Source organism: Anastrepha obliqua, chromosome 4 (genome assembly GCF_027943255.1).
Source record: "Anastrepha obliqua isolate idAnaObli1 chromosome 4, idAnaObli1_1.0, whole genome shotgun sequence".
Classification (NCBI taxonomy): domain Eukaryota; kingdom Metazoa; phylum Arthropoda; class Insecta; order Diptera; family Tephritidae; genus Anastrepha; species Anastrepha obliqua.
The window spans coordinates 5,114,980-5,127,283 of record NC_072895.1 but is presented as its reverse complement, the minus strand read 5'-3'; the positions used below and the strand labels follow the sequence as shown (position 1 = coordinate 5,127,283).

The 12,304-nt window shown below is 38.7% G+C and overlaps 1 protein-coding gene across 1 annotated transcript; it reads left to right on the top strand.

Annotated features, from left to right (window-relative positions):
* Nucleotides 1–1,962: 1,962 nt before the first annotated feature.
* Nucleotides 1,963–3,780, top strand: LOC129246392 (uncharacterized). Its single transcript, XM_054885182.1, has one exon. It carries the CDS (start codon nucleotides 1,963–1,965, stop codon nucleotides 3,778–3,780), a length of 1,818 nt encoding a protein of 605 aa, XP_054741157.1.
* Nucleotides 3,781–12,304: the final 8,524 nt, after the last annotated feature.

The window sequence follows — 12,304 nt, the reverse complement described above, 5'->3', positions numbered from 1 at the left end:
ACGCCCGACAACTTCAATAACAGACGAAAAAATTGATGAAGTGAAGAAAATGGTATTGGCCAATCGTCGAATCACCCTTAGAGAAGTTGCTGAGCACCTAGACATATCGATAGGCTCGTGCCATTAGATTTTTTTCAATGATTTGGGCATGAGACGGGTCGCCGCAAAATTCGTACCAAAACTGCTCAATTTCGACCACAAGCAGCATCGCACGAGCATTGCTCATGAGATTTTGGACTCCCAAATTTGCTCCAGAGGGTGATAAATCGTGACGAATCATGGATTTATGGTTATGTCGTGGAAACGTGGAAGCTGCCGCACGAACCAAGACCGAAAAAAGCGCGCCAAGTTGGTCGAATGTAAAAGTTTTGCTTAACGTTTTCTTCGATTGCAGGGGCGTTGTGCATCATGAGATCTTGCCACAGGGTTAAACGGTCAATAAGGAGTATTACCTGCAAGTTATGCACAATTTGCGCGAAGCAATCCGCCATTCGTCAGAAACGCCCGGATTTGTGGAAGAACGAAAATTGGTTCTTGCCAAAAGCAGCACGCTAATGATGCCACAGCTACCGTACTCCCCAGATCTGGCCCCCTATGACTTTTTCTTGTTCCCGAAACTGAAGATTTTCATGAAAGGACGACGCTACGCTACGATTGACGAGATAAAGATGGCATCGAAAGAGGAGCTGAACAAGATAAAAAAAATAATTTTTTGAGTTGCTTCGAAGCTTGGAAAAAACGTTGGCACAAGTGCATAATACCTCATGGGGACTACTTTGAAAGGGACAAAATAGATATTATTGAATAAATAAATAATTTTTGAAAAAACACAAAAGAAGCACAAAACCGCGCCTAACTATGTCTCTGGACCTCCTACACACAGATATTAAAAGTCATATAACAAAAATATTCAAAAATAAACAACACTCCACATTCGAACAAACAACAAGCTGGTACAAATTTGTTAACACAATGAAGCAAGCAATCAATGAACACACATCTACACATAATACTAACATAACTAGAAGGGAAATAACAAAAATAATTAGACTACGGCTTGGACACACACGACTAACACACGAATATCTAATAAAAAATTTCGTAAATATCTGCAAATACTGCAATAACTCAGCTCCAAATATCAAACACATCCTAGATGACTGTACACATTTTACAAAACACAGAAAATCACTAAACAGCACAAAACAGCACAAAACCTACTGATCTACTTTTAAACAATTCTACAGAGAACATTATCAAAATTATAAGCCATTTAAAAAATTGTAATATCTTAAATGAAATTTAGCTAACACTCTACATACTCATATATACACATCCAGTATATTACCTTACGGTCACAGCAGCCATAGCTATAAGCTTTTTGTATTTTACACAATAGTTAACTATAAATACAATTGTCAATAAAAAAAAAAAATAAGTAAATATGATTTCCTTACAACTACGCTTTTTCTTACTCTATTGCATCAGCAGCTTACTTGATAGAAGAATACGTGAAACAACTTCATGCATGTAGTTTATTTTTTATAATACGAAATTCATATCCAGTTAGCGAATAGCTTTGATAGCTAATATCATACTTGACGCTACAAGAAATCGTTAGTACTTGAAAAAAAAAAAATATAACCATGAAAGCAGGGTTCATTAAATATTCTCAATGGAAAAATCCATGCGTATGCAATATGAACTTAAAAAAATAAGTTAATCAAAATAGGTACAACATCAGTACTGTAGCCTACATTAGTTTTCATGGATTCCGCTTAGACAACATGAAGCAGGACATGTCAAACAATTTTCCGAACAAGTGTTGATTGTTTCTGAACATAAATTGGCAGCAAATATTTGCACGCAATGCATCTCAGCGTAAGTGTGCCTTTAAATGTTAAGAGGTGCCAATATAGAGTTCAGTGCATCGAGTCACGCCGTTTGTTCACCACTTCCATCATGACAGTAGTGCAGTGTTTAAAATATTTAGTAATATTATTAGTGCTGGCACTCAAGCCGAATTCCATCAACTCTTCTATACTTTCTGCGGCTGAAAATGACGCAGTAAACGAAGAGCTACTAAAATTGCTAGAAATGGTGCGGGAGGAGCGTGACTACAATACAATCGCCATTGGGCAGTCATCGAAAGAGAATTGCGTTTTTGAAAATCTTCTTCAAGAGATATCGCTGCCTGTGGTGCTGCTCAACAAAAGGTTGGAATACCAATACAACACACAATTCTCAAAAGAGCTGCTTATTCTGCTCTGCCTAAAACAGCGCGGTGTGGCTGCCACCTTCGCAGAGCTGAATGTGTTTCGTGGCTTGAAGCAAACGCGTATTTTGGTTTATGTGCCACATGCGACCAATCTGGAGCTGATCAAACAATACTGCAATGATGCCATGGCTAATGACATTTACAATGTGCTAATAATTCAAAATGACTTTACGGAGACGCACAACTACCACACCTGCAACAGATTTCCGTTGGAAGCGCCACCCTACAAAGAAAAGAGTCTGCATTCCACAGAACTCACTTCGAATTTCATCTTCGAGCAACAATTCCGTGATATGCACGGTGCACCAATACGTACCTACCCGGACCAGCTTGAGCCACGCACTATGCTGTACTATAAGGATAACGGAGATTTGGAATTAGAAGGATACATCGGCAGATTGCTAAAGGTATTTGCAGCCAAACGAAATGCTACTCTAACCATAGAATATCCTTTAGAGGTGGGAAAAACTACCTTCTATGGTGTATTGATGGAGCTAGCACAAAATGGCAGCCTCGATATAGCTGCAGGCCTGGTATATCCTCAGTCCAATAATGATTTGGAGGCGATGTCATATCCAGTGGAGACTTTGGATTATTGTTATATGGTACCACTACCCGAAACAGTGCCCATTAATGAGCTGTTCGTTGGCATAATTCGACTGCCCACACTTTTCTATATCTTCGTGTTTATTGTAATTTTTGCTGCACTGTTCACTCATCTCAATACTCGCATGCAACTCAGTTTTATTAACCTCTTCTTGAATGATAAAAGTATTCGTGGCATGTTGGGTCAATCCTTCGTGATAGCAGCCAAACCGAGTCTGAGAGTGAAGTTCGTCATATTTTTACTTTGCTATATGAGCATCATTACCAATACAACTTACCAAGCTTATCTGCAATCTTTTCTCACACGCCCACCTCTACTGCCGATGTATCGTAGTTACGAGGACATAGAAGCTGCTGGTCTCAGAATTTCATTCCCTGCACACGAGATTGCTGTATTATCTGCCAATCAGAGCCTTGCGGAGCACATGCATCTCACCGAAATCGTCGCTGACTTCAATGTGTGGCTGAGGCTTCGTTCATCTATGAACACAAAATATGTGTATCCGGTGTCAAGTGTTCGTTGGGATATCTTCAATTTTCTGCAGAGCCTCTTCGCACGACCTATTTACTACTTTAACACGGATTTGTGTTTCTTCAAAAATACATTTCTGTGTATGCCCACACGAGCAGATCTACCTTACGTTGATTTATTGGATGACTTCATACTGCGTCTGCATTCTTCAGGTATTATGAAGGAATGGGTATCGCTAAATTTCTTTGTAATGGCAAAACTGAAAATGTTAGTATTCGAAGATTTAAGTAAACCGATCGAATATGGACGACCGTTAGTGGTGGATGACTTTTTCTGGATACAAATACAATATCTCGGTTGCATGGTTCTTGGGTTAGTTGCTTTTGTGGGTGAAATTTTATACTTTCGTTGGAAAAAGGTGTAGACTAAGTGAGTTTTGTGAAGAAGTTTTTAATCGAAAATAAATGCTAATGAATTTCTGAGACAGAAACATAACGGCTGTCCATACATTAATAGTGTTTTTGTCAAGCAAATTTATTTTCAAGAAGTACTTCTGCTCAAATATGAACGAGACGTTATCAATAAAACGGTCCGCGGATGACATATGGCAAAAATAAATTTTTTGTTTTTTGTTATAAGCTTACATGGCAAATTTCAGCGTGATATGTAGCATAGTTTGTTTTCTGTGCTACTGTAAACAAGTCAAGCTCGAGTGTGTGTCGAAATTCAAAGTGTGGTTGAGCATTTACAAACTGGCTCGCTTTCCCTTTGAACAAAGTTCACCCAATGGACCAAAGAACGCTTGGTTGGTGTTAAGCATTTTTAACAAGTCATTTTTTTAGATTTTTATAACTCATGGAGAAGACGATGCATTTACAGCCACTTGTTTGGCACGAGGTTTGGAAATGAGGCTTCATTGGCATACCAATTTGAAGAGAATGGCATAGATATTTATTTGATTTGAACAAGACCGCGGGCAACCCTACATTCGACATTTTGCGCACAGTCTTTGAAAATCGAAAAATCAGCTGAAAGGCTGATGTCAATTGGATGCCTAGAAACTGCGCTTTCTTTCCAGTAGACTACAGGAATTTTTCGTGAAACACTGTTAAGAAAAAATATTTAGAATGTAAATTTAATAATTCAAACATTCAATCAAAAGTGCGAAGATATGTTGCGAAACTTGGAAAAATGTGCTGAAAAGCTTGATTGGCGAAATCGGCCACAGTGAGACCAGCCGTGGACGTTATTAGAATGAAGTTATGCTCTCCTCAACAGAAAGACAGTATTTGTGCTTCTTTTATTTAGATTTATTGGAGGTTTACACTTCGACCTCATGGTCTTAGTAGTCGTATCGGAATTTGTAGTAAGAGTCAAACTGCACTAAGAGCCCTTGCTAACCCATGCTGCTCCTCGAAATTAGTCGCTGAGTGTAAACACTGAACAGTGTTGGAAAGCACAACAAAGTTTGGCTTATTTGGGTATCTGGACATTGTGGTATTACAGGAAACGAGTTGGCTGATAAACTGGCGAGGCTCTGCAAGATATGCCTGGCCCCTGTACCATTTCTACAATAGGTGTAAATCCCACATCGATTCAACTATGGATTGAAGACTTCATGATGTCTACTTATAGAAGACGTTGATATGAGTTGGCCTCCTGCAGTGTAGCCAAGTACTTTGCGAATGCACCAAACAGCAAACTAGCTACCTTTTTCCTAAAACTTAGTAGGAAGGACCGGAGAGTACTGGTGGGTGTATACACAGGGCACAACACCTGTGGTTAGCATAGGTCTACCATGGGAATCATTAACGACCTAATATGAATATCCTGTCTTGAGAATAAGGAAACCGCAGTGCATTTTTTGTGGAGCTGCCCGGCGTTTTCTAGAATCAGACTTAGGCTATCGGGGTGTGATGTACTGAGTATGGATAAAGTTCATAATCTTCCTCTTCCGGATCTCTTAAAATTCACCAATGAATCCAAAAGATTCGCGGAAGAGTGATCGCAAACCAATTTTTCCGTCTTACTACCCATTTAGTGTCTTTCCTGTCGCTCTGTTCCTTTCACTGTAAGCTATCCGGTTGCATTACAGTGGTTTGCCTGACTGAGTGTTTGGACCTTGCTAACTCCCCACAAATCTAATCTAATGTAATGTAATTTGTTCCCTTCTTCTTCTTCTTCTTCTTCTTCTTTTAATTATAGTGAAATTAAATTGCGAAAACTTCTTATGTATGTATGGCTCATCCTAATCATCAGGCAGTGTTACAGTTCGGGGTGAGCTTTAGCTTCATTAACTAACGTTCCCCAGGTTACACGATTCAAAACAGCAGAGCATCAGTTATGTATTTTCAGTTTCTTGATGTCTTCGAGAACGTCGTCGAGCCAGCATTTTCTAGGCCTTCCTTTACATCTGGTGGCTAGCGCGTTGTAATATCGGCAGGTTTTAAGTTAGCCCGAATTGGACCATACACTTTTTGTAGGACTCTTCCTTCGAAAGTTTGGACATTTCGGTTCACTCTTGATTGACATTACCCAAGACTCACTCACAGCCATACGTCAAAACTGGTTTTATTATTGTTTTGTAAATACTGTGTTTAAAGCTGCGTGAGAGGATACTCACCTAGTCCTATCAACCTCATACGAGACATGTGCTCGTACAGTGCTAAGTGGGAGGCCATTGAAGTGTTTGCTTGGAAAATAATACTACGACTTCAATTCATTGAATAGGAGCGTAAGGCCCAGCAGGTACAGCTACAATTACAAGTACGACATGCAGATGAACTATTTCTGGACAGGGTGCCGACAAAAGCAACCATTTGAGTCAATCACACACATTAACATCGGGCAGAAGGCAAAACCATAGTACGTAAATTCTACACTATCGCAAATTTTCCGATGTTCCATTTCCTCCAGAGCCACTTATCAAAACAGTGGGAGGGGTGGATACTATCGCTGAGGTAAAATCTCCATGCATCCACAAGCGAGAGACCTGCACGCAGGTACCTGTTGTGCCAATAGACATAGACACGACACCTTGATGAAATGCTTTCAGCGGTCCCAGGGTGAAAATCAGACGAAGAGAAAGGATGTTATAGTGTTAGCGGGAGCATGCCCCACATACCACTGGTGCGATGGTGCCTTTGATGATGTTTCTGACATTTTTATTTTAAGGTTCTACCCTAAACAACAAAGAAACAAACAAAAAAAATGTGAGCCGTCATGGGACGCCTGGCAGATGTGAAACATCGTGTGTGTACAAGTAATATGCATAAAAGATAATATTATTACAGGAATTAAATATAGCCTAATGAAAAACTGAAGTATTACGAATTTCTTACAGAAAATGGTAACTTTATTTAATAAACATTCGATATTAATATCAAGCCAGAATTTAAATATTTTCATCTGTGACTTCAGTAATAGCTATATTCGATGTTTCCTCTGCCGGTATTACTGTGACGATTGGTTGATGATAACTAAAGTACGTTACAAAAGTATTGGATGAAATATTATCAAGATATCTCACAAATACAGCATCTATTATTATTCCATATTTGGTAATAGATTCTCTTGGATTGTTGTTGATTTGCAATTGAAATTCTTTTTGAAGTGTGCTTTAAGTGCTGAAATTTTTTGAATTTTCAGGTGGCGCAAAATTAATCATCCAGTTTTGTATTTGAAAATTATTATATAAAATTAAAAAGAAAAATTAAATAAAAAAAATGACTGAGTGATAAAATTTTTTGAATTTTAAGGTGGCGCAAAATTAATCATCCAGTTTTGTATTTGAAAATTATTATATAAAATTAAAAAAAAAATTAAATAAAAAAAATGAATGAGTGATGAAATTTTTTGAATTTTAAGGTGGCGCAAAATTAATCATCCAGTTTTGTATTTGAAAATTATTATATAAAATTAAAAAAAAATTAAACAAAAAAAACTACTTTGAGTGATGAAATTTTTTGACGTTTTTGGTGGCGCAAAATTAATCATCCAGTTTTGTATTTGAAAATTATTATATAAAATAAAAAAAAAATTAAATATTGTAAAAAAATGATTTTGAGTGATGAAATTTTTGAATTTTCAGGTGGAGCAAAATTAATCATCCAGATTTGTATTTGAAAATTTTTAAATAAAATTAAAAAAATAATAAATAAAGAAATTATATTGAGTGATGACTTTTGACCTTTACGTCCGCCTTTGCTTGTCTGTTTTTATACAGCAGCTCTACACTTCACAAATTTCAATTATGATTGACTATTTGTAAAAAATATAAATAATCCGATAGCACGATTAATTTTGTGTCACTTTGTATGATAATCAAAATGTGTCTTTAAAATATGCCTTCCTCCATAGGCTTAAATTTTTTTTTTTCAATTTCAACTTTTGCTCATTACGAGCTGGCATATCTCGGATTTGCTATTAATAAGTTTGCACTTTTCATTTCGAATTAATAAAGCAATAAATTTGGCATTGCATAATAGTTCCACTTGGTTTAAATAATTGAGTAATAAAACTTCTTTCTGCTGTGGCTCTGCTTTCTGTGACCTTTTGACATTTTTCAACTCAAACACTGACCTTCGTCATTTCTTCGCACAGAGAGCGCGCCTCAAAGGTGCCCACTCTAGCCAGCCTTCCAATTTCCCATGAATCCTCTGTAATCGAATTCCTATTATCTACATAGCAAATTACCGAACACATTCAAAAACACATAACGCAGCAACATTTACTAAGCACTCACGAGCATCCAACTTGCCGCTCTTTAGCAACTCTACATTTGTCTCTCTAACATGGCACACATACTAACACACTTTAACCCACATCATTTGTGAGTTGTTCCTTTGAAATTGGCTTAGCACTTCTCATACTACTACACATAAAATGTATATATGTATACCTTAGTATAGCGTCGCCAACCCGTCGCCAACGATTCGGTTTACAAGTGAGCCTATAGATGTTTCACATCAAAAACAAAGTTGTCGTAGAAAGATCTGATCGCTGCAACAAATCGTTCTTGGATGCAGTCCTGAACACTACTGCCATTTTTTATTAGTACGCCCAGGTACTTGCAACTCTCTACTGCTTCAAAAGGTTTTATTTTCAGGCTTCCGCCGTTCAACATCGCGTGACATTTTCATGTATTTAGTCTTATTGGCATTGATATGGAGTCCGACAGCTTTTGCTTCTGTTTCGTTGTTAGAGAAAAGTTCATCCATGTAACTTGGATTTCGAGCGAGGATGGCTATGTATTCAACATACGCGATGGTTAGGCCGGAGCGGCTGTATTAATGGCCGGAATTCACAACGTTCTTGAGTGTCGTCGAGTATACTTAAAATCATTTTATTTGACATCAATTCTATCCATCCAGGAAATTAATTCCATTTAATAAAAAAAATTACATTCTAGGTAGGTATGTAGGTATAGTGGTTGTCGTTTGACATACCAGGCGTCCTGTAGGCCCATTGTGATACCACCGGGGCTGTCCCTTCTCCTCACTCTACATCGGCCTCATTAAACCAACCTGTGGCTTTGATATATCTAACAAGACTTGTTATTTTTATATTGGCTACTTCTGCCAAGTTATTAAACTTTCTTCTATCCAGAGCCATGCACCCGCATAGAAAGTGTTCTATAGTCTCTTCTTCTTCGATGTCGTTACAGCTTCTGCAATAGTCGTTATAGGGCGTTCCCAGTCTGCTGGCATGCCTGCCAATCAGACAATGTCCTGTTAGGACCCCTTACACTCTAAGCCAATATTAAAAAAAATAGGTGAAGTGGAGCAAACTCTCTTTGGAGTGTGACTACAACGCAAAGTTACTTAAGTTTAGAATTCATTTGATGGCTAACATAAAATGGTTTGTAATGAAAATGTTTAGCTATACGAAAGTATTTGTCGAAAATTACTTGAACTATTTTTGAGATACGCCCACCCTCCATACAATCAAATTTGTTCATCGTGAATCAAACCAACTACAATTACAACTAAGCACAAGTAAAAACTACTCCAACTACAACTAAAAATTACAAACTAGTCGTTATGCGACACAAATTTTGCCTACACCTGGCGAGAGAATTTACAAATGTCCAGCAAATTATTATTGCCATACAAATAAAACCAACACTGATCAGTCAGCCAACAACGGTATTCCTCTATTCGCGTGTGCACATGTATGTGTGCGTGTGTGTAGTATAATAATTCCTATGTCTGAATTTTGCATTTGCCACATGCAATATTTCGTGGTAATTTTCACATGCGTGAAATTCGTTTACATTTTTAATCTACTGCGAAAATGCGTACAATTTTGCACCGGTCACGAATTGCTAAACTGCAGCAACAACAAAGAGCAAACACAATTATAAGTATGCAGAATGTTTGGTGTTGTTTTTCAACACACAACTACTGCCGCCGCTGCTGCCTGCAAATGAAATGTGGTCAACGGATGAAGTGGCGGCGCGAATGTGCGTCCACACAAAAACCAATGAACGCGAGCAACTAACTATACGCATTGCGGCGTAAAAAATTATGTAGAAAAGGCGCCGCGAATGGTGAATAAACAAACAGCCGGGCTAGTAATAGCAATTGTCAACGATTTTAATTTTCATTGCGAAACGATTCGGTGAATGTGAGAGCTTATTTTCCTCCTGTTGCATTGTTGCATTTGAGTGTAGTGGTGCTCGCAAACAAGAACATTTTTATAATTCTATGTGTTGCATATTTGTTCGAGCGGCATCTATGTATGTATGTATGTATGTATGTATGTATGTATGTAATGGTAACCATTGGTTTTGCCAGGTGACCGCATCGTAATGAGGCGGATACACACAAACGACCTTAAACCTAAACGTGTATGTAAGTATGTATGTACAGGATTTTAATAAATTCACATGCGTATACACTCACTCGTAGAAATGTTCATAAACTAAGCATGTTCGCGATTCAATATGGGTACTTTTTTCATATAAGTTGTAAATAATAATCTATTGGGTTGTTCGGAAAGTAATTTCGTTTTTCCCCGACAGAGAATTTAATTGTATTTTTTCACAGCTAACTTTACACTTAAGTCGAGTTAACATTATATGTTTTGACAGCTGATATAGCAAGGCTTGTATGTGAATAAGTTCAATTGATTTTACGTAGTAGTTTTTAGTCGGTGCCTTTTTAAATATGGAGTGCTTTAAGCAGCATTTCCGTCATATTTTACTTTTAGCCACCAGAGCCGGACAGTTTCTTTCTCTTTAGGATCCCCACAGCTTCTCCAATAGGGGTTGTATGGAATTCCAAGCCTCTTCGCATGAGTTCCGATCACCCAGTGATCAGTGATTCACCAGAAGAGAGCTGCACTACGGCGACGACAGGGCCTTGATCACAGCTTGACTATCGGAAAAAAATATTAATGTCTCACACCCAACAGCGATGCCGAAGCATTTTGCGTGCCTGCAGGATCGCGAAGACCTCTGCTTGAAAAACGCTGCTTGTTTCCGACAGTTTAAAGGAGACCGAAATGTTGGGTGATTTAGAGTAAGCCCCCACTCCCACTCCAGACTCCATCTTAAATCCGGCAGTGAAAACAGAGGTATCTATATTCTCTGCGAATGGAGAGATCAGTGCGAAGTACAAAGAAAGAAGGGGAGATCTGCTTCAAGATGCTACTATGTCCTGCAGGAAGTTGTCTCCAAAGGCCAATCTCCTTCAACCTAATAGCACTCTGAGCAGCAATGGATTTAACTTGCAGAATAGCTTGAATAGCTACCCACCAAACTAGGCTACCAAATGTCAAAATTGGCAGAATCCCTAAGTTGTACATCCCGAGTACTACATGTGGCTTGAGACCTCATTTTTTGCCGAACATAGATTTACAGGCGTAGAAGGCTTTATTGGCCTTCTTAACTCGATTTTCTATGTGCAGCTTCCAGTAGAGCTTGGGGTCAAGTATTAAACCAAGATACTTAACTTTCGATGAGAGAGTAAGACACTGGTTGTTTAGTCTTGGAAGCTTAAAAGGCGGTGGCTTGTATTTCCTGGTGAATAGCATCAACTCCTTTTGTCAGAGATGACTCTGAGACCGCAACTGGCAGCCCAACTACTAAGTGTAGCATTACTGATGGGAAGGGTCCTGAGACGATTAGGACGAAGTCATCGGCATATACTAGCACCTTTATCCCACCCCTGTTTGTGCGAGGTAAAGCTTCCATAGCTACTAGCCAAAGGAGAGGCCAGAGGACGCCGCCTATGTACGAGCCTAGTGATTCTAGCCCCTCCTGCCACAGCATTTATTTCCCTACCACCAAGCAGGGACGAGATCCACAGGGCAGTGACAATTGACTCAGCCGTAATATTATTAAAGGAAGCAAAATATCATAAAATATTATACATAAAAGCTTAACGATTACGCTGTCTTGGGCACGTACAAAAAATGCCGGAACAAAGGGCACCAAAACAAGCCTTCAAGAAACAACTGCAGGCGAAGTGAACTAAAGGCTGACCAAAGATGGGAAGATGCAGCTATCGATGACCTCAAAGAGATGGACGTGCGAAACTGGTACCGCCTAGTAACGGATCGAAAAATATTGCAGAAGATAGTTGCGGAAGCAGTGGTCCATCAAGGACTGTCATGCTAAGGGAGAACAAGAAGCTGACACCGAAGATACACCCAGATATATAATAACCAATAACCAAGATAACAGATTGTTTTTATTTGGCATGAAATTGAAGTTACACAGTGCAGATGGGTGATTCCGTCTTTTTCTATACCATCCAATAAGAAGTTTTATTGCAGAGTAGTAAACATTGATGCCATGGGCGTACCATTTATACATCCATAGTTCAAACTGGGACTCTTAGAGCGGAAATACCACCAAACAAAAGTCTTTCAATTAGTATCTCAGTACAATCACCACTTTTCAAGCTGCAAGAGGATGCCGAGAAAGCCTCGGGGTTTACGAA